This window comes from Cervus canadensis, chromosome 13 (assembly GCF_019320065.1).
Source record: "Cervus canadensis isolate Bull #8, Minnesota chromosome 13, ASM1932006v1, whole genome shotgun sequence".
In the NCBI taxonomy this organism is placed as follows: domain Eukaryota; kingdom Metazoa; phylum Chordata; class Mammalia; order Artiodactyla; family Cervidae; genus Cervus; species Cervus canadensis.
The window spans coordinates 71385933-71409525 of record NC_057398.1 but is presented as its reverse complement, the minus strand read 5'-3'; the positions used below and the strand labels follow the sequence as shown (position 1 = coordinate 71409525).

At 38.7% G+C, this 23593-nt stretch overlaps 1 protein-coding gene across 4 annotated transcripts in view; it reads right to left on the bottom strand.

Annotated features, from left to right (window-relative positions):
* The window catches only part of CFH (complement factor H), a 192180-nt gene that overhangs the window by 153281 nt on the left and 15306 nt on the right, over positions 1 to 23593 (bottom strand). For all 4 annotated transcript variants that reach the window (XM_043485474.1, XM_043485475.1, XM_043485478.1 and 1 more), the window contains exons 2-9: positions 22071 to 22256; positions 21650 to 21755; positions 18770 to 18846; positions 13882 to 14073; positions 8583 to 8753; positions 6002 to 6175; positions 1797 to 1985; positions 1188 to 1364 (exon numbers count right to left, since the gene is read on the bottom strand). In XM_043485474.1, the coding sequence (XP_043341409.1) occupies positions 1188 to 1364; positions 1797 to 1985; positions 6002 to 6175; positions 8583 to 8753; positions 13882 to 14073; positions 18770 to 18846; positions 21650 to 21755; positions 22071 to 22256 (1272 nt within the window). The remainder of the gene's footprint in view (positions 1 to 1187; positions 1365 to 1796; positions 1986 to 6001; positions 6176 to 8582; positions 8754 to 13881; positions 14074 to 18769; positions 18847 to 21649; positions 21756 to 22070; positions 22257 to 23593) is intronic.

Below are 23593 nucleotides of genomic sequence, written 5' to 3'. Positions count from 1 at the left end.
CATTATTTGGGGTCAGTAACTGAAAATTATTCTCTGTTTATATTTTAGTCCTTTGATGTCTGTCCCTTGAAGCCTCACGCTGCTGTGTTTGCATTTAAAGAAGCAGTCACTCCCTCCAGTCTTTACAGACTGACTTGGGGAGGGAAGTACACTGTCACATTGCTAGGGGTTTTGAGACTTTTTCAGACCTTTTTTAAGGATACACCAGTCCCGTAAACTCAGTTCCTCCTGGGAGAGAATTCTGAAGCTCGTATGCTTCTATCAACACAGCAAAGACAGTCTCCGTGCTGCTTCCCTGGGGCAATGCCAAATGCTCACATCCGTGTGCTTTCCCACAGACCCACGGGGACAGGCTGGCTTCTAGATGTCCCTCAGATCTGCAAAGGCTTAGATGCCACCGTGGGGCCCTACGCAGGGAGCTGGCCCTGGGGAGGGGATGTGGATGAGATGAGGGGCCCAGGGATGAGCAGGACCACAAGCACAGTGTCTGCAATGGTTTGGGGCTCCCTGGTGGGGTCTCCACGTGGTCAGCAGGATCCATGTTCCTTGAAGAATTCTAGCCCTGGGGGCTGTGCTCCTGGCCTCTCCCCACCCCCAGCCACGCAGGTGACCCCAGTGTCCTGGACAAGGGGAGAGAGGAGTGCGCTGGAAGATGAGGACCCGCCCTTGCTCAGGCGCTCTCATCTTCCCCACAGGTGAAAGCCTGTGCCGAGGGGTCTGTCTTGGCGCTAAGCAGGGCCACTCGGGGGCAAAGTGCGGCTCCTCCTCTAACCCTCAGGGACGCGTCCAGTCTCCAATCTTTGTGCTCTAGCAGCTGCTGTCGTGTCTCTGCCAGACTCCTGGACCCCCACAAAGATACTCTTATCCGCAAATGACGGTCAAAGTCTGCGTTTGTATCAGGAGAGACAGTGAGACTCCTGCCATCTTTCTGACCTCACTCTGTTACTACAGGTTTCTTCTTTGTGGATCTTTTCCTATTTTCTTGACTAATGTCTATCAATAGGTACATGTACTTTGTTATATACTTATCAAAAAGTCTATAGGTACACTCACAGACACTTGTAAACAATAAAAATAAATAGTTCCTTTGGCAAAACAAGCGGTTGATATAAACATTTTGCATTGGATAATGCAGCTGAGTCTTAGAAAGTTATAAACATACTGGGATCTCAGCCCAGTTTACTCACTGACACGGATGCATCTGGGAGGAGGAGACCAGCCATTCTCTGTGCAGGTCATTGTGTTCTGATTGTTTTCAAGACTGTAGCCGTCATAGCAGTCTACTCTTACAGTTTTACCCTGTAAATATTTTTCTTCACGACGTGGGGTACGTCCATTTTCCAAATAATTGAAAATACATTGTCCTTAGGATCATAAAAGTAATATGAAAAAAATACAACATAAATTTGGTAAAATAGTACATTTAAGATTAACCTTATAGAATTTACATGAGAATGCATTAGTATTCAAATATAACATGTAACAATAAAAATGGAAGCCACTACTACCATGTTTGTGAAAAATGAAAAAGATAATGTTCCACATTAATTGTCTTTAGTTTTTTGATTAAAATATGTATAAATGATGCAGATATTCTTGTAGAGCCTCTGTATCTCTCACAGGATTTACATGAAAAGCCTCTAGTAAAGGGAAGATCTATTTGGATGTTTTTGCTCATAGAACTCATCCCTTGGCCTTACTGTTGTTACACAACACTTAATTGTACTTACTGATATACTTTTGTCTCTTCACTCTTTCCAAGATTTATGCATATAAACTTAAATAGGTTTGCTTACTGAGGCATGGTTCTTCTGGAGACCATCCTTCTGCTGTGCAAGTCAGGTAATCCCAGGAACTTTGTGAAGGAGGCACAAAATGCCAATCACAGTAATAGGAAAACTGTTGATTCACACGTGCTGGAAAGTATCCTCTGTATGGATAATGTAGCCGTCCATGTTTTATGACTGGATAATTACAAGGTTTCACTTGGAATAAAAAAAGTAGAAATAATGTTTTACCTCAGTGTACAATCAAATTAGAATTAATGTTTCATCTACGAATTATATTCTTGTTCAGTTAATTACACTCATTGCATTATGGTTTCTAGGAAAAGAAAAGTTATAGAAAATTCAGATGATTGAAGTATGTAAGGAAGCCTTGCTGATGAAGATCAAATTATGTCTTTTGGGTCATAGTATGTAAAACTTGTACGTGGATTCTCTTGATAGGAGACTATACAGACCTATTAAATGAATTCTCCTTAAGTACAGAAGTCCCAACCTTGTTGCCTAAATTAGCATCTTAATCAAGAGATGAAAGTACAGATTTTATCTTGTGGCTCATCTGCCCTCTTTTTCTTTCTTTTCCATTCTCATCAGAAAACAGAATCCTGACATTTATTCTCAGACCAAGTCAATGTAGGAAGAAAACAGATTTTTTTTAATTATCATTCATTAGTTTACTTTTCTGTTTATGGGAAATATGTGATATATATAGAGAACCACAACAATTTTTCATTGATTAAATCACACAGAGTAACATTCTTATTTATCCATCAAACTAGACATTAAGATATATTTTCCTTTGCTTGTCTCATCAGAGAAATGAACAATGAATAATTCTTAATATCCAAATGGTTAAGATGAAGGGAAATCCTTGTTACTTATGGTCTAATTTTAATTGGAGAATGATGTATTTTTCAGTATTTCTTACAAATATTTTAAATGAGGTATAACATACTCAAATTTTACTGTTATTATTACATATTGAGTAATTTTCACATATATGCTTGCTATGTGAATTATAAAATTTGAATCTTTGCATATCTTAGCCCATTTCTTTAACAAAGACTTGTCAATTATACCCTCTCATGGCCTGTAGTCTGAATCTCTCATCACTGATAGATCTCCCCCACTTTTTTGAAGCTTGTCTACATTTTTAAGTTTGAAATGCTTATATAGTTTGATTCCTCTTAAGTAATAGTCTAGGTTTCTTCCCACTACTTTTTGGAGATTAAAATAATTTCTCTTCATTCTTGACTTTTACAAATTTCATCATGTATGTTAAGATATGTATATCTTTCAATAATTCTATGTTGGACAAGTTTGAGTCTTTGTATTTGCAAGAGCCAAGTGAAAAGAACTCAATTAACTTTGTCATTACATTGTAGCAGAGAGATTTGAGTTCTGAAGATATGATTTCAGAACTAGTACATTTATCATTCTGGTGCATCAAAGAATATGAATACAGTAAAATAATCCACTGAGACTCACTTCCAAAAGGTACGCAAAGAGGGCATAATTAAAAGTAAGCATCATTACAATCACTGGCCTGAGGCATTTTCCTCATCTACTCTTTCATTTGGTCACATGTGAATCTGTCTATCTCTCTAACCAGATCGTTTATTGAAGCACGTATAATAGTCCCCTATAGTTGGAAGGGCATTGATTTTGTCAGGACTCAGAACAGCCTCATTCTTCTCTTACACTCCCACCAACACAGGCTCAGGTCTCATGAGTAGGCTTGGCTGTCCATCATAATGTTGGCTCAGACTGATCTCAAAATTGATGAAAAGTATTCACTAAGTTTTAAAGTGTTTCTAGTCTTTCTGTGGAGAAGGCAATGGCAACCCACTCCAGTACTCTTGCCTGGGAAATCCCATGGACAGAGGAGCCTGGTGGGCTGCAGTTCATAGGGTCGTGAGGAGTCGGACACGACTTCACTTTCACTTTTCACTTTCATGCACTGGAGAAGGAAATAGCAACCCACTCCAGTATTCTTGCCTGGAGAATCCCAGGGACGGGAGCCTGGTGGGCTGCCGTCTATGGGGTTGCACAGAGTCGGACACGACTGACATGACTTAGCAGCAGCAGCAGTCTTTCTGTACCTCTGCAACTTACTCCAAAGATCCAGGCCCAGGATCTTATAATTTTTAAATTTAAGTTCTAAATTTCACGTTATTAGGTCCAACCTCACACATGGGAGTCGTTCTGAGTGATGAATCTGTCCTAATATGGGTTCTCTTTCAGAAGCTCTGTATCATCCAGATGCATCTCCTTTGCAGCATTAAATTAGCTGATGATACAAAAGTGGAAAGGAACAGGGCTGAGGACAAAGTCCTGCATCTCATAATCAGCTCATTTAATGAAATAATGAATATTGATAAACTATTTAAACAGTTTCCTCATGTTGTCCACAAGAACGTCACAAGGTCCTTTGTGGGATAACCTTGTGGTGATATAAATAGAATTGGGTTGATCGACCATTTTCAAAGAGCTTCCCTACGGCCCAGCGGGTGAAGAATCCACCTGCAATGCAGGAGACACAGGAGATGTAGGTTTCATCTCTGGGTTAGAAAGATTCCCCTGGAGGAGGAAATGGCAACCCACTCCAGTACTCTTGCCTGGGAAATCCCATGGACAGAGGATCCTGGCAGGCTGTAGTCCCAAGGATCACAAAGAGTTGTACACGACTGAGTGACTAAGCACACAGCACCATTTTCATAAATCCATCTTCAACAAGATTAAATGTTTTTCTTAAAGTTTTTATGCAGATTAAAATCTGTTTCATATGGCTAATACCTTCATTTTAATGGAACTTATGCTTTGAAAATTCATTTTAAATGTATGCTTGGAATTACTATTAAAGTCATTGAACTGTTTTATATCATTACACTTGTCTTTCATGGAATAACTGGCTTAAGTATGCTGAAATTTTACAGTGTACTGTTAGAAAGAGGAGGATTATTTTAGAGGCAGCAAAGAAGTTGAGGAGTAAAGGACGCATCCCCAGAAAATACTCTGTTCAGTTGACCTGACGCTCTTCTCTATTTTACGGTTTTAGGAAAGTCCATACCGCCTTCCACACTCCTCTCTTCAAACATTAGAGCCTAAGTCCTCACCACTGAGTGTGCAGAACTTAGTGTCCATTTCTAAGGATTACACATGACTGACGTGACAGTGTGTGACCAAGTCATACCTGGTGTGGAGGCTTCTTCCTCCCTCTCTGGGGTCACTGGCCCTGAGGAAAGCGAGCTGTCTCTCAAGCAAGCTGCGGAGATGCCCAGCTGGTCAGATGCTGAGGCCTCCCACAAAGCCAGGAGAGTGAGCCAACTTGGAAGCGAAGCCTCCAGCCCAGCTGAGCATCCAGGTGACAGTGGCCCAGGTCAGTACCCTGACTGCCACCCAGGCACAGTGATTCAGAACCAGACAGTGAAGCCCCTTCCTCACTCCTGACCCACAGGAGCTCTAAGAACATGGAGGGGTGTTGTCCTACGCCAATATGTTTTCTGGGAAATTTGTTAATTTGGACTATGTATCTCATACAATGGCGTCCCAGTGGGCACAAGTGGTAAGGAAGCCGCCTGCCAATGCAGGAGACACAGGAGATGCAGGTTTCAATCTCTGGGTTAGGAAGAACCCCTGGAGGAGGGCACTCCAGCATTCTTGCCTGGAAAATCCCATGAACAGCAAAGCCTGGTGGGCTACAGTCCATAGGGTGACAAAGAGTCAGACATGACTGAGCAACTTAGCATGCATGCACGCAGGCATCTAATACAATAGGCGCTATGTGATATTATTTTAATGGCTTAGATCCAGTATTACAATTATTTTGCATGCTAAGTCGCTGTAGTCATATCTAGTTCTTTGTGACCCCCTGTGGACTATATCTTGCCAAGCTTCTCTGTCCATGGGATCTCCAGGCAAGAACAGTGGAGTGGGTTGTTAGAGATTTATATATTCAAAAACACAGCCATATTTTAACTTTGAGTGGCAAAAATTTTAAGTGTTTTTAGTTTACAAAAATGTTTTTATTCCTTTTTTTTTTTTTTTTGCCTACTTCAAGAAGCAAATAATGCCTCTAAAAGCCCTGGATTAGGATACACAGTAGGGTAGATACTTGGATTTGCCCTACTGTGTAGGGCATTGTGCCCCATTGTTGTATGTTTAAGAGAAAGAAATTTCACAAATAAGAAGAAGGTCAAGATATGAATGGAACGTACAGGTACATCTCGGAGCAGGTACCCAGCCATCTCTAGTACACGTTGCAACAGTTCCATGGATCTCAGGAATAAAACCCTTTTTACACTCGTAAGTGATTGTATCTTGACCTCTGTATTTGCTTAATTCAGGTCTGTACACAGCATTTGGAATACGAGGAGGATCACATATTATTTCTGAAAAGAAAAAAGGTATGTTCACAATATAGAAATCACATCCCTTAAAATAATCAATGATATAAAAATATAAAAGTGGATGTTTTTAATTTGTTCTTAGTACAGCACAAAAGTCAGTAAAATGAGCACAGCCTCACACCCCTCCTGCTGTATCACTTACATTTCCCTTCACTGTGTTTCTCATCTGATGTATCTGTACCCTCAGTACTCTTGAACCCTCTTTCTCCACAGTCAGCGCACACTTCATGGTATTCCACATTTGGCAAAGAATTCATGATGTATCACTTCAGCTATTCTTTCCACTTTCTGCAAGTTTCTCAGCTTCTGTGTTTCTCACAAGTACTGCTGGCAAATATTCTCCTCCCTCCAGACACTTGTTGCAATAGCACACCCTGCCCTTTTGAAGTAGACTTAACCACAGGGATTGCATAGGGCAATGAGATGAATGTGGAAGGAATGTTTTCCTTTAGGGAGGGAGTTGAAAAAGTCATTGAGTTTTCATGTTCTCTTTCCCACAGCTGCAGTGATTAAAGAACATGGAAGGTCATATCTCCATTCCCTGATTCTTACAATTAAAATAACGAGGAGGGTCCCTCCTGACCTATGTTTTCTGGGAAATTTGTTAATTAAGACTATATATCTAATACAATGGGCTTCCCAGTTGGCACAAGTGGTAAGGAATCCGGCTGCCAATGCAGGAGACATAGGAGATGCAGGTTCCAATGAAGGTTGGAAGTGAGCACGCATAGAAAATAAACTTTAGTTTCTTAAGCCACTAAGATTTTGGAATACATTATTCTTATTGTAATAACCTAATCCAGGTTTCAAAACTCCTCTTTCATACAAAGACTCAGGTGAAAGGTGTCTGTTGTAAATACTGAGCTCCACCATTGTAGGGCAAAAGTAGCCATAGACAATACTTATAAGAAATGGGCATGTTTCTGTTCCAGTAAGTCTTAGTTTACAAAAAAGGGACAGGCTGGATTTGACCTGGGGCTATGGCGTGAACCAGACACGGGACAACAAACTGGTTCAAATTTGAGAAGGGAGTACGTCAAGGCTGTATATTGTCACTGTGCTTATTTAACTTCTATACAGAGCACATCATGTGAATTGGTGGACTGGATGAATCACAAGCTAGCATCAAGATTGCCAGGAGAAATATCAACAACCTCAGATATGCAGACAATAGCACCCTAATGGCAGAAAGCGAAGAGGAACTAAAGAGCCTCTTGATGGAAGTGAAAGAGGAGAGGGAAAAAGCTGGCTTAAAATTCAACATTCAAAAACCTAAGATCATAGCAACTGGTCCCATCATTTCATGGCAAATACAGGGGAAAAACTGGAAGCAGTGGCAGATTTTTTCTTGGGCTCCAAAATCACTGCAGATGGTGACCGCAGCCATGAAATTAAAAGATGCTTACTCCTTCAAAGAAAAGATATGACCAACCTAGACAGCATATTAAAAACCAGAGACATTACTTTGCCAACAGAGGTCTGTCAAGTCAAAGCTATGGTTTTTCCAGTAGTCATGCATGGACGAGAGAGTTGGATCATAAAGAAGGCTGAACACCAAAGAACTGATGCTTTCAAACTGTGGTGCTAGAGAAGACTCTTTCAGAGTCTCTTGGGTAGCAAGGAGGTCAAACCAGTCAATCCTAAAAGGAAATCAACCCTGAATATTCATTGGAAGGACTGAAGCTGAAGCTCCTGTGCTTTGGCCATCTGATTCAAAGAGCTGACTCACTGGAAAAGACTCTGATGCTGGGAAAGATTGAAGGTGGGGGAAGAAAGGGACAGCAGAGGATGAGATGGTTGAATGGCATCACTAACTCAATAGACATGAGTCGGAGCAAACTCTGGGAGATAGTGAAGTACAGGGAAACCTGGCATGCTGCCGTTTATGGGGTTGCAAAGAGTCAGACACAACTTCATGACTGAACAACAGTGTGCTACACAACAATAGTGTGCTACCGCTTGACACAGGCCTTTCTGATTTATAAAGTTCTACTCAGTCATTTACATCAACTTTGCTAGTACACAACAAGGATCAATTTGCAGTAATCTTTTTTTTTTTTTTTAAGTCATGCTTCCCAAGTGGCTCAGTGGTAAAGAATCCAATGGAGGAGACAGAGGTTCAGTCCCTGGGTCAGGAAGATCCCTTGGAGAAGGGAGTGCCAACCCACGCCAGTATCATTGCCTGGGAAATCCCAAGGACAGAGAAGCCTGGCGGGCTACAGTCCACGGGATCTCAAAGGAGTCAAACATGGCTTAGCAACTAAACAACAACAAATAAACACCAATATTCCATTGTCAGAAAAAATAAATTGCTTAATGGTAAGGAGGATACGAGTTAAAGCAACTGGTAAAATATACAGCAAAAGAGGTAGAAGAAATGTAACATTACCTTTACAAGCAGGAGCTGGAGTCCATCCAAATTTAGTGCATACTGTATCTCCTCTCTCACCATATTCAAAACCAGCTGCACATCTATATTGAACTCGTTCATTTACCTTATAAGTTGCCTTTGGAAGTACAGCTTGTCCATTTAAAACGACTGGTGGTTTGCAGAAAATTTCTAAACAAAAGGAATTAAATTCCAAAATGTCTATTATATGTCAAAGTACTGTGCCCCAGACATAAGCTATATAAAGATACAACTTTTGTTTCCATTCCATTAAGTAAATTAGGCCACCAAACAAAGTCCTGTTTTGATTTGAATGCTTGATGAATAATTTATCAGTTGTTCTTAATATTCATTTTGGAAGAAAGTTAAAATTCTGATTTAAATCTTGTTGCTGATTTATTTAGTTGGGGGATAAATTAGTCCTCTTGAAAGAAATAATGGCCAGTAACTTCATCAGCTATATATATATAAAACTGAATACTGAAGTAGTTTCATTGTGATTTATGTAAAACAGCCTATTCATATGTATCCTGGTTTTCTATATATTTTGCTTTATTTTAGATTAATGTTACATAAAGAGGATACTTGTTGTAACTTAAGCATTTTATATATTATAGCATTTTAAATGAATCTTAACATCAGTTTCTAGAGCTGTGGGAAATTACATCAAAAGGATGTTTACCCATTTGGTATTACTAAATATTTATGTTGCCTCCTGTCCTTCATTTGTAGAAAGCTAGAAAACATCATGTATTTAATGGCTTTCTCTTTTTTTCAACTTTTTCTAGGTCTTTTTAAAAAATTTTTTTTATTTCCTAATTTTTACTGGCATTTATCTGCTTTACAATTCTGTGTTAGTTTCTACTGTACAGCCCAGTTAATGAACTATATGTATATGTATGTACACATACATATGTATACATATACCCCTTCTTTCTTGGATTTCCTTTCCATTTGTGTCTCCAGAGAGCACTGAGTTCCCTGTGCTATGCAGTAGGTTCTCATTAATTTTCTATTTTATACATAGTATCAATAATGACTATATATATGTCAATCCCAGTCTTAGAATTCATCCCGCCTCCCCTTCCCCCTTGCTATCCACACATTTGTTCTCTACATCTGTGTCTCTATTTCGGCTCTGTAAATGAGATCATCTCTACCGATTTTTTCAGATTCTACATATATGTGTTAATACAAAATACTTGATTTTCTTTGTGACTTACTTCACTCCATATGACAGTACATAGGCCTCTTCTACATAAATCATTTTTTAAAAGCTTTTTATAAAAATTTTCAAACATAATCAAAAATAGAAAAAATATGTGATCTAAATTCCAAATCATTTAAACTTGCTTTAAAAAAAATAATAATTAGCAATACATAATGAACTTTTCTCGTATTCAATACTCTTATACCACATAACGTTTCCAGTTGTACTGCTGAGGCACTTAATAAGTGTTCTAATACTTGCATATAAATTTAATGGGAAAGTACAAATCTATATATTCAAGAAGAATATATGTGTTTTTTGAGGGAAAACATTCTCATGGAAAGAATTTATATAGAAGTAACTATGGAACTCTTTTTTTTAATATGAAGGAATTGTATCACAGATATTACATTCAATTTACATGAACTCATGTAGTTCTGCAATGTAATTAAAATAACATAATTTTTTTTTAAAAATAGGTCAAATGTGATACATAATTTCAGTGAATGACCTGTAAAAATTATATCTATTTTTTGTTATTGATAATAGAGTAATTATTAACAAAATACTTTATCAAATAAATTAATTTAACTTGTTGTATTACATCGCCAAAAAGCAACTGACCAGCTCTTGTGATTGCCATTTAAGTTTCTGTCAAAAACAAACAAACAAACAAAAGCTGGACATCACCTTTCACATTGTCCTCTCTCAAACATTTTCGCCTGGGATTCCAGCAACGGCGACTAATTTCCCAGATTCTATTCTTCCTTCATCTCAATCTTTTCTTTCCTGCTTGCAACTTAATGATATTTTTCCTGTCGCTTCACTATTCAACTTAAAATGCTGCATTGATTCCCAAATCAGTCTGCATAAAAGCCTAATCCTTCAGCATGGTGTGTGCCACCCCTCAGAACCTTGGACTGCCCATATTCACTCCATCACTGACTTCTTCTCTGCCTGCATCCTATGTTAAGGCCCCTGAGAACAATGGGAACAAGGGGCTTCATGCTCAAAGAGGCCTCAAGGCCACTGCCCCTTCCTCTCCATCTGACTGGCTTGCTTTTCCCTGCCTCAATTCATCTAAAGATTCTCATTCTTCCTTTAAGACATGTTTTGCATCAGTCATTTCAGAAAGATTTCACTAACCACAGAAACTTACGCAAAAATTAAACCCCACCCACAATCCTCTAGAGCTTCCCTCTTGGCTCACTTGGTAAAGAACCTGCCTGCAATGCAGGAGACCCAAGCTGGATCCCTGGGTCAGAAAGATTCCCTGGAGAAGAGAATGTCAACCCACTCCAGTATTCTTGCCTGGAAATCCCATGGACAGAGGAACCTAGGGGCTACAATCCATGGGGTTGCAAGAGTCTGCCACAACTCAGCAACTAAATCACAACTCCCACCACATGATCTCTAGAGCATATGTAACTGCTACACTGCATATAAATATGTTCATCTTTATTAACTCGAAATAATTTTGTAAAAAGGACTTTCTAGGAAGAGAAACACTTCTCTTTGTGTCTCACTGTAGGACAGACTAGACTAAGAAAATGTAAATAATTTGGGGATATTAGATAATGTTAAAAAAAATAGTAGAAATTTCTCCCAAACAAGTATTGGTAAAACAAGGTATGGTAATTTTAAATAAATTGGACATAATACATTATGACAAAAGCCAAAATCATCATGAGGTTCTCAAGGGAACATTTCACACAAAGATAGGCACAATAAAGGAGAAAAACAGGAAGGACCTAACAGAAGCAGAAGAGATTAAGAAGAGGTGGCAAGAATACACAGAAGAATTGCACAAAAAAGATCTCAATGACCCAGACAACCACAGTTGTGTGGTCACTCACCTATAGCCAGACATCCTGGAGTATGAAGTCAAGTGGGCCTTAGGAAGCCTTGTTACAAACAAAAGTAGTGGAGGTGATGGAATTCCAGCTGAGCTATTTCAAATCCTAAAAGATAATGCTGTTGAAGTGCTGCACTCAATATGCCAGCAACCTTGGAAAACTCAGCAGTGGCACAGGACCGGAAAAGTTCAGCTTTCCTTCTGATCCCAAAGAAGGGCAATGCCAAAGAATGTTCAAGCTACCACACTATTGCACTCATTCACATGCTAGCAAGGTAATACTCAAAATCCTTCAAGCTAAGTTTCAATAATACGTGAACCAAGAACTTCCAGATGTACAGTTGGATTCAGAAAAACCAGAGAAACCAAACAACCAACATCTGTTGGATCATAGAAAAAAGAAAGGGGATTCCAGAAAAAAAAAATCTATTTCTACTTCATTGACTATGCTAAAGCCTTTGACTGTGTGGATCACAACAAACTGTGGAAATTCTCCAAGAGTTGGGAATGCCTGACCATCTCACCTGCCTCCTGGGAAACTAGTATGCAGGACAAGAAGCAACAGTTAGAACTGGACATGGAACAACTGACTGGTTCAAAATTGAGAAAGGAGTATGTCAAGGCTGTAAATGTCACCCTGCTAATTTAACTTACATGCAGAGTACATCATGCAAAATGCTGGGCTGGATGAAACACAAGCTGGAATCAAGATTGCTGGGAGAAATATCAACAACCTCAGATACACAGATGATATCATTATAATGGCAGAAAGAGGAACTAAAGAGCCTCTTGATGAAAATGAGAGAGGAGAGTGAAAAATTTGGCTTAAAACTCAGCATTCAAATAATGAAGATCATGGCATCCAGTCCCATCACTTCATGGCAAATAGATGGGGAAAAGGTGGAAACTGTCAGATTTCATTTTCTTGGGCTCCAAAATCACTGCAAAGGGTGACTGCCACCATGATATTAAAAGACACTTGCTCCTTGGAAGAAAAGCTAAGACAACCCTAGTCAGTGTATTAAAAAGCAAAATCATCACTTTGCCAAAAAAGGTCTGTATAGCCAAAGTTATGATTTTCTCCACTAGTCATGTACGGATTGAGAGTTAGACCATAAAAAAGGCTGAGTGGCAAAGAACTGATGCTTTCAAACTGTGGTGCTAGAAGACTCTTGAGAGTCCCTTGGAATGCAAGGAGATCAAACTGGTCAATCCTAAAGGAAATCAACCCTGAATATTCACTGGAAGGACTGATGCCAATGCTGAAGTTCCAATACTTTGGCCACCTGATGCAACGAGCCGACTCACTGGGGAAAACCTCTGATGCTGGGGGAAATTTAGGGCAGGAGGAAAAGGGGGCAACAGAGGATGAGATGGTTGGATGGGATCACTGACTCAATGGACCTGTGTTTGAGCAAACTCTGGGAGATAGTGAAGGACAGGGAAGCCTGGTGCGTTGCAATTCATGGGGCTGCAAAGAGTCAGACAGGACTGAACAACTGAAGAACAACAAAATCATCATACTGGCCAGCAGTATTAAGACTGTAGAAATGCTGGTTTACAGGTTACTGTAGAACTTTTTTTTTAAAGACAAAAATTTATTTAGTGGATTCAATTCAGATCAGCAATGTTTATACCAAACTTCCAGTGCAAGTATAAAACAGGGCCACTTTTAGAAGTGTTATTCAAAGACAGAATGTCATCATGATATATCAGTAGAGATAAACATTGAATGTTCAGTTTTTCAAATATAAAATGACCTTTTGGAGTTTTAATATTAAAACTTGTAGCAGAAATGCTTAAGATTTTACTTTAGTCATGAGTCAATTACACTTTAATTATGGTTATGAGAACGGACTTTAGTGTCATATAACCTAGGTTTGAATCTTACCTCTACCATATACACCAAGATCATTTTTGAAATGTAATTTAATTTCTTTGCACCATGATTTCCTTAATTATGAAACAGAGATGAACACAGTACATAAATCACATGGTCATTTGGAAGGTTAAATAGATGACACTTGTAAACAATTTACATCACCTACTGAAAAACAATTTAGATCACCTACTGTAAAATACTGTAAAAAAAAAAATAAGTGCTGAATAAATGCTAGTGATTGTTAGTATTTTTTAAATCCTATAGGATGCACAGTGTTTTGAAAGGAATATTTTCATGAAAAAAACTAAACTCATGCAATTAATCAAACCAACAGTAAGTAAGTTTATCTTACCTACACATTTTGGTGTTTCTGCACTCCAAACACCACCTGCTGAGCAATGTATCTGTTTGGGTCCATCCAGCATGTAGCCTGAATTACACTCAAACTGTACCACTTGTCCATAGGTATATTCTTGGTCTGGTTCCAGGGCACCACTGAAAATTTTCCCATTCTCTGGTTCTGTCACTGGGAAACACTTAACAACTGAAAAAAATAAACATAACTTCCTCTAATGAAATTGGAAAACTATAAAACTTTATCATGAAGAAATGAGTATATATAAATTTGACATATATATATATATATATAAAACCAACAAGATTACTTTTTTAAAGATGTGTTTATTTGATAAAACTGTTAGCCAGAAATAAATTCTACTAAGTAAAAACAAAGAAAAATAATAATAGTAGTAAGCTTATCTCTGATTCTTTTCTGTGAGAGTAAGCAAAAAACCTACTACCTTGAGTTTTGTAATGAAAGTGTATATATTTTCACTTTCATTTTTAATGAAACTATATATATATATCCCATGAACAGTATGGAAAGGCAAAAACATAGGACACTGAAAGATGAACTCCCCAGGTCGGTAAAGGTGCCCAATATGTTACCGGATATCAGTGGAGAAAATAACTCCAGAAAGAATGAAGGGATGGAGCCAAAGCAAAAACAACACCCAGCTGTGGATGTGACTGGTGATAAAAGCAAGGTCCAATGCTGTAAAGAGCAATATTGCATAGGAACCTGGAATGTTAGGTCCATGAATCAAGGCAAATTGGAAGTGGTCAAACAGGAGATGTCAAGAGTGAACGTCAACATTCTAGGAATCAACACAACTAAAATGGACTGGAATGGGTGAATTTAACTCAGAGGACTATTATATTTACTACTGTGGGCAGGAATTCCTTAGAAGAAATGGAGTAGCTATCATAGTCAACAAAAGAGCCAGAAATGCAGTACTTGGATGCAATCTCAAAAACGACAGAATGATCTCTGCTCCTTTCCAAGGCACACCACTCAATATCACAGTAATCCAAGTCTATGCCCTGACCAGCAATGCTGAAGAAGCTGAAGTTGAAGGGTTCTATGAAGACCTACAAGACATTCTAGAACTAATACCCAAAAAAGATGACCTTTTCATGATAGGGGACTGGAATGCAAAAGTAGGAAGTAAAAAAACACATGGAGTAATAGCAAATTTGGCCTTGGAGTACAGAATGAAACAGGGCAAAGGCTAATAGAGTTTTGCCAAGAGAACGCACTGATCATAACAAACACCCTCTTCCAACAACACAAGAGAAGACTCTACACATAAACATCACCAGATGGCCAACACTGAAATCAGATTGATTATATTCTTTGCAGCCAAAGATGGAGAAGCTCTATATAGTCACCAAAAACATGACTGGGAGCTGACTGTGGCTCAGATCATGAACACCTTATTGCCAAATTCAGACTTAAATTGAAGAAAGTAGGGAAAACCACTAGACCATTCAGGTATGACCTAAATCAAACCCCTTATGATTATACAGTGGAAGTGATAAATAGATTCAAGGAACTAGACCTGATAGACATAGTGCCTGATGAACTATGGACAGAGGTTTGTGACATTGTACAGGAGACAGGGATTAAGACCATCCCCAAGAAAAAGAAATGCAAAAAAGCCAAATGGCTGTCTGAGGATGCCTTACATATAGTGTTGGAAAGAAGAGAAGCCAAAGGCAAAGGAGAAAAGGAATGATATACCCATTTGAATGCAGAGTTCCAAAGAATGCCAAGGAGAGATAAGAAAGCCTTCTTCAGTGAATAGTGCAAATAAATAGAGGAAAATAATAGAATTGGAAAGACTAGAGATCTCTTCAAGAAAGTTAGAGATACCAAGTGAACATTTCATGCAAAGATGGGCACAATAAAGGACAGAAATGGTATGGACCTAACAGAATCAGAACATATTAAGAAGAGTTAGCAAGAATACACAGAAGAACTGTACAAAAAAGATCTTCATGACCCAGATAACCACAATGGTGTGATCACTCACCTAGAGCCAGACATCCTGGAATGGGAAGTCAAGCGGGCCTTAGGAAGCATAACTACAAACAAAACTAGTTGAGGTGATGGAATTCCAGTTGAGCTATTTCAAATTCTGAAAGATGATGCTGTAAAAGTGCTGTGCTCAATATGTTAGCGAATTTTGAAAACACAGCAGTGGCCACAAGACTGGAAAAGGTCAGTTTTCATTCCAATCCCAAAGAAAGGCAAGACCAAAGAATGCTCAAACTACCGCATAATTGCACTTATCTCACACTCACGCAAAGTAATCCTCAAAATTCTCCAAGCCAGACTTCAGCAATACGTGAACTATGAACTTCCAGATGATCAAGCTGGTTTTAGAAAAGACAGAGGAATCAGAGATCAAATTGCCAACATCCGTTGGATCATTGAAAAAGCAAGAGAGTTCCAGAAAAACATCTATTTCTGCTTTATTGATTATGCCAAAGCCTTTGACTGTGTGGATCACAATAAACTGTGGAAAATTCTGAAAGAGATGGGAATACCAGACCACCTGACCTGCCTCTTGAGAAATCTGTATGCACGTCAGGAAGCAAAAGTTAGAACTGGACATGGAACAACAGACTGGTTCCAAATAGGAAAAGGAGTACATCAAGGCTGTATATTGTCACCCTGCTTATTTAACTTGTATGCAGAGTACATCATGAGAAACACTGGGCTGGATGAAGCACAAGCTGGAGGCAAGATTGCTGGGAGAAATATCAATAACCTCAGATATGCAGATGACACCACCCTTCTGGCAGAAAGTGAAGAAGAACTAAAGAGCCTCTTGATGAAAGTGAAAGAGGAGAGTGAAAAAGTTGACTTAAAGCTCAACATTCAGAAAACTAAGATCATGGCATCTGGTCCCATCACTTCATGGCAAATAGATGAAGAAATAGTGGAAACAGTGGCTGACTTTATTTGGGGGGGCTCCAAAATCACTGCAGATGGTGATTGCAGCCATGAAATTAAAAGATGCTTACTCCTTGGAAGAGAAGTTATGACCAACCTAGACAGCATATTAAGATCAGACATTACTTTGCCAACAAAGGTCCATCTAGTCAAGGCTACGGTTTTTCCAGTAATCATGTATGGATGTGAGAGCTGAACTATAAAGAAAGCTGAGCACCGAAGAATTGATGCTTTTGAACTGTGGTGTTGGAGAAGACTCTTGAGAGGCCCTTGGACTGCAAGGAGATCCAACCAGTCCATCCTTAAGGAGATCAGTCCTGGGTGTTCATTGGAAGGACTGATGTTGAAGATGAAACTCCAATATTTTGGCCACCTGATGCAAAAAGCTGACTCATTTGAAAAGACCCTGATGATGAGAAAGATTGAGGAGAAGAAGGGGATGACAGAGGATGAGATGGTTGGATGCATCATCGAATCAATGGAGATGAGTTTGAGTAAACTGTGGGAGTTGGTAATGGACAGGGAGGCCTGGCGTGCTGCAGTCCATGGGGTCGCAAAGAGTCGGACTTGACTGAGCGACTGAACTGAACTGAACTGATATATTTTGTAGTAGCAAAAAAAGTGTTTCTTACATAATTGAGAAATATAAAGTTGGGGATACTTGAATACAAATTTTCCATTTGTCTCACAATAATATAAAGCTGTATTCTTAAAATGTGTAAAAGCAAACCTTCTGATTATATGTCCTTCAATAAATAAATAATCTTTAATTTTTCTTCTTCTATATCAAAATAACTAGAGCACTTTTTTGATTTCCCTTATTATTTTCCAATATCCCTTAGTTTTAAGATAGTCAACCTTTATTTTACAATAGAAACTCCCAGGATGCTTGTTAAATGGAAATTCTGTGGCTAGCTCTCTGTGCTATCACCCAAGGAACACTGATTCAGTCAATCTTTATGATCCAAAAATTTCAGTTTTTACAAGCATTCCAGATCATTCCAGTATGGATGTTCCCTACAACATTTATCCCCTTCCTCTCATTTCTGTAGATGAAAGACCTCCCAGTCTCTTTTTCAGAAAACAGGAGTTTTGAGTGATCACTTTTCTTCTTACTGTCTTCCTCTGCCTGTCTTTTTCTCTCTCTTTCCTCCCTCTCTCTCTGTCTTTGCCTTGCATTTCCCTCTCCTTTTCCCTCTCTACTTAGTCATCACCATTCAACTACGAAAAGTTATTTTCATGATAACTACAGATTATTCTTTTTATTTTATATTGGAGTATAGTCAATTAACAATGTTGTGATAGTTGCAGGTGGACAGCAAAGGGACTGTTATTTTCATGATGACTACAGATTGGAAGTACTGGTTTAAAATCTGGAAACAGGATGTGCAGTTTTTTCATTCTTTCTGTTTGCTTTATGGATCAGTAAGAAAGGGCAGAGCTCTTCCTTAGTTTCTGGCTCTTTTCAGTAAACTAAAACTATAGGAAAACTCCCCTTGTCAGGCAGGAGGAAGGAGATGTCTAAACCATATTCTCCAGTTAAGCTGTTATCAGAGATCCTTGCATTGGGGTGGCTATTTGGCTGAGTGCTCCTTCATTAATAAAGCTGAAACTCTCATCTTCATTTTAATGTGATATGTGTGTTATTTCCAGTGGTTAGAATCCAAAAGGAAAAACAAAACTTAGATTTTTTTTCTAGTCTTAATACTTAGACTATTAGATTAGATGAACCTATATTTACGCTTAGTTACTGAAACACTTAACAACATAGCAATAAAAGACTAGATCCAACTCTGTACTAAAGTAGAATCCACAAAAATAATTTGAGTAAGAAATATTTAATTATAAACTTTAAGAATATTTAATGTAAGACATTTCCAAAAAAATCATATTTTAAATAATATGCTTTAATATACTTGTAAATCAGTTTTACATCTACCTTCACATATGGGAATATCATTGGTCCATCCATTTGTGTCACATTCACGGAAATTCATCTCACCCAGCATCCGATACCTAAAAATCAAAAATAACAGAATTGTGAGCTGATGTGTGTTTATGTGAAATTTTAAGTTTGATACCATTTCAAATATCCAGAAACTCTATTTTGAGGAAAACTATTGATAAGAGCACACGCTTCCCTCCCTCCTCAGGAAAGGCCCTTAAGCCCTCAGGTGCATGGACTTGAATGATCAAGATCCTTGGTCCTTATTGCAAACTCCTGATTGTTTCATGCACTTTTATTTTTCCGGTTGAGTCAGTTAATGAGGTACACTTAACAATGTAATAAGCTCCACGAACTATCACCAAAACGAAAGATAAAAACATAAGATCATGATAAAAGCAGTAAACAACAGTTCACTGTATATTACCCCAGTCCACTCTTTTTCCATATTTCTATCCATAGCCCTACACTCCATGATTGTGATATTTTCTGCACACTTTGGGCTTTTTTTTAACATGATCAAGGACAGTGCTAGCAAGAATGTTTCAGTGTGGTTTATTGCCAGCACTTATCTCCATCTCCCAGCTCCATCCTGGCCGATGCTTTCCAGAGTGTGGTTACCAAGTCAAGCCTGCTTACAGAAGTTATTCAGTGACAAATTATACTAACTCATCAAGCCTGAGTTTCAAACCAAAGATGCTGTACTTGCACAGGGAACTATGCTCAGTGTCATGTGGCAGCCTGAATGGGAGGGGAGTCTGGGGAGAATGGATACATGTATGTGTACGGCTGAGTTCCTTTGCTGTGCACTTCAAACTATCAGAACATTGTTAATGGCTATATTCCAATACAAAATACTGCTGCTGCTGCTAAGTCACATCAGTCGTGTCTGAATCTGTGTACCCCATAGACGGCAGCCCACCAGGCTCCTCTGTCCCTGGGATTCTCCAGGCAAGAGTACTGGAGTGGCTTGCCATCTCCTTCTCCAATGTATGCATGCATGCATGCATGGTTAAGTTGCTTCAGTCATGTCCGACTGTTTGCAACCCCACGGACGGCAGCCCACCAGGCTGCCCTGTCCACGGGATTTTCCAGGCAAGAATACTGTAGTGGGTTGCCATTTCCTTCTCCATACAAAATACAAAGCTTTAAAAAAAAAAATCCTTCTCAAATTTATTACATTTGACAATTGGAAGCAAAAAAAATTTTTTTACTCAAAAAAATAAGGAAAGGCATTTTAATAACCACAAGTGAGAGAATTTTGAAGAAAAAAAAAAAAGGCCTCTTATAAACGTCTAAAGAATTGTACCTGGACAAACTTTTCCTTTGACCATGAATGAGAGCAGTCCTGCTAGTTATACAAGTAAAAGAAACTCCTTCAAAAAACACTTTGCCTTCTTGGATTGGGTTGATTTGTCCCCAATTCTCTAAGGGAAGAAATCGTTTCAGTAGAGTAAATAGGACTCGAACTTTTACTCTGTGCCCCTTCACACAAAGGAACAAGATGACTGGTTGTCAAAGGTTCTTCTCTGGCTCCTTTATTGGCTCCGCCTTATAAAAGAGGAACATTTCCTGCAGACTATTTTCCACCAGGGACCCAGTCATTTGCCTAAATCTCTCTCCGGAGTTCTGCAAAATTCTACACAAATCCTCCTAGTGCTACCAGCTAGGAATAAAAATAGAACCTGGGGGATAAATCTAACCTCATTTCCCCCTCCGCGCTAAGTTTCCTTTAGCAGGCTCACAGGGTCCCGCATACCGAAGCCTCAGAGCCAGCCCTTCAGACGGGCGTTCCCAGTTCAAAATGGCCGCCCGGGCGCCTCAGCTTGGGGCCCTGTGCTGTCGCCGCACCGCTCACCGCGCTCTGGAGCCTGAGGCCCGCGCTGCCCCGCCCGCGGGAACCCCGCCCCGTTCCCAGCTGAGGAGACCCTGAAAAGCAGCCCTGCTTGCTTACAGTCTGCCGCGCTTATTTCTCCCACCAAGCCCATGGTGCGCTTGATATGTTTCTGCTTTTATAAGTGAGAAAATTGGAGTAAAGAGCTATTTTTTTTAAAATACATGTAGTAATTAAGTGGTAGAGTTTTGGAATGCGAGCTTACTTCAAAGCCTAAGCTCTAAAATATTCTATTGCCTCAAATCAAGAAATAAATGGGGAGTGAATAATCATTCCACGTGTAATTTCTTCACCCTGTGTATATTTATGTAGTATAAAAGTACAATGACCAGTTTTTCTATGTATAAAACTCTCTTCAAAACAAGGTGCCGGGAGTCACAAGAAAGGAAGGACACTGAGGAGGTAACAACACAGGGTTAAGACTAGCTGAGCTGTGGGAATCCAGCAGGTGCTTAGAAGGAGCGAAGTCACCTCTTCTGAGCATAGGAGCATTTTTGGTCTGAGTGATAAGCGTAATTTACAGATTGTGGAAACTTAAAGAATGATAGTTATTATTTCAGTGTTCAGTTAGTCTGATTTCTCATAAATTGTATAAAATTTTATCAAAGTAGATCCACGTTCTCTAATTTTGTTACCATTCCCACTGCCCCTGAGAATTCTTACTCTGCACGTAATAGGATGTGGTGAGGACTCATTGCGGAGAATTTTTATTTAAATGTGTACAATTTTCCCACTCTCCGGTAACTATACTCTACCAGAGTAATTATAATTCACTTTAATTCTTCAATGTTGAGGAGATAATCATATTATCCAAATATAGTCATTTTCATTATAGTTTATTTTTTCAGATTACCTGTACGTATAAAAATGCTCACAGAAAAATATAGTAACCTTAAACACATAAATAAGATCAGTTTCTATTTACTCTTTCCAGTATGAAAAATCTGAATTATAAACTGCTCTTTCTGTTGATGACGTACCCCTCATCACACGTATAAACAACCTTTGCACCATATTCAAACTGAGTGCCTTCTGCAAGATGGAAAGAACCAAATGGAGTGTCTCCAGGGTGTGCACACGGCTTTTCTAAAATGAAAAAGAAAAAGAATATGATGTTAGCATGTAGCACAGGGAGTAACAATTTACATAGGAGTTCGAGAACAGGGATATTTAATATTGTTTTAGAGGACAGAATTGAAAATATAGAAAAGTGAAAAATGCCAAAGTTATCTGTACTTTTTTTTTCAATTTTGGAAGATGACAACCCCTTTTTAAGAATGATGAGGATATATCGCTTTGTATTTAAATGACACTAGCGATAGAATTCAGCCAGTATTGCCACAATAGCATTCGTTGTTTTCACAACTTTTCACAGGTTTCACGAAAGTAGGAATTACTTACTCCGACATATCCTTGATGGATGAAGAGACACCCATTTTCCACCCCTGCACGCCATTACAATACTCCCAAGAGTTCTGTATCCAGGGCGGCATTTATATGTAGCCTGAGTGCCCTCTCGATATGTTTGTTCATTCCAAGAACCTGACAGGATTTCTGTTTCTTTTCTGGGAGGGGGTTCTCTACAGTCTACAAAAAAAAAAAAAAAAAGATGTCTAAATACAATGAAAAATGCAGTATTTTTAGGTTAGTTTTGCTTTAAAAAAAAAAAAAAAACTTACACAGGTCCATCCAATGTAACTCTTAATATATATTTTTCACCTTACAAAAATTAAATCTACATAGATTTGTAAGAATAGCTTTCAAGATTCTATAATTCTGCTCTTTCTAAGGGCTTCCCAGGTAACTTAACTGGTAAAGAATCCACCTGCAATTCAGGAGAACCTGGTTCGATTCCTGGGTTGGGAAGATCCCCGTGGAGAAAGAATAGGCTACCCACTCAAGTATTCTTGGGCTTCACTGGTGATTCAGACGGTAAAGAATTTGATGCAATGTAGGAGACCTGGGTTCATTTCCTGGTTGGGAAGATTCCCTGGAGGTGGGCATGGCAACCCACTCCATATTCTTACCTGGAGAGTCACCATGGACAGAGGAGCCTGATGGGCTACAGTCCATGGGGTCACAGAGTCGGACACGACTGAGCGATTAAGCACAACACAGCACATTCTTTCTTAAATTCAGGAAATATTAGGCACTATTCTAAGGTTTGAAGAAACAACAGTGGATATGGAGACAAAGTGCTCGCAAAGTGTTGTCACTCTAGTAAGGAAGTTATTGAATATGTATTCAAAGATATGACGTATCCAGGTGTCTGAAATCTTCATCAAGCTCTTGTACAGTCTGCTCTACCACCTATTCTATACAATCTCTTGAACCTCAGTAACCTTGGGTCTGGAGTGGTCAAGCGTATGTGTAAATGTGATTGACAATCTCAAATTGAAACCCACTCTGGCACTCTAGCAATTAGAAGCCATTGAAAATAAAAATGAATAAAATCAAATCCCTACTTTTCTCAGAAAACTGTCATTAGGAAACTCATGAATTCAAGGAATAAAGTGAATTATAAAAAGTATACACATATTAGAATGTTTTTAATTAAAATTCTATTTATGAAGATTTAATCTATACATAATTCAAAAGAAAATTATCTGCAAAATTATTTTCCACACAAAAGCACTTCTTGCAATAACAAAAGCACTAACACAACCAAAGGAAAAATACAGGAGGATGATAAAACATTTTCTTAAGAATGGCTGATAACATAACCATTACTAAAATCAAAGACATGACAATTAAGTGTAAGTGATGTTTTTGGACAAATTTCAATGGCAAAAATGTAAAGGGAATGACACTTTTTTTGTAGAAGAAGAAATCTTATAAATATTATTTTAAATAAAATTAGAGGTATAAATGACTACAGTGATTTGATGACACTTGTAAAGAATCTTAAAAATGCTAATGTAAAT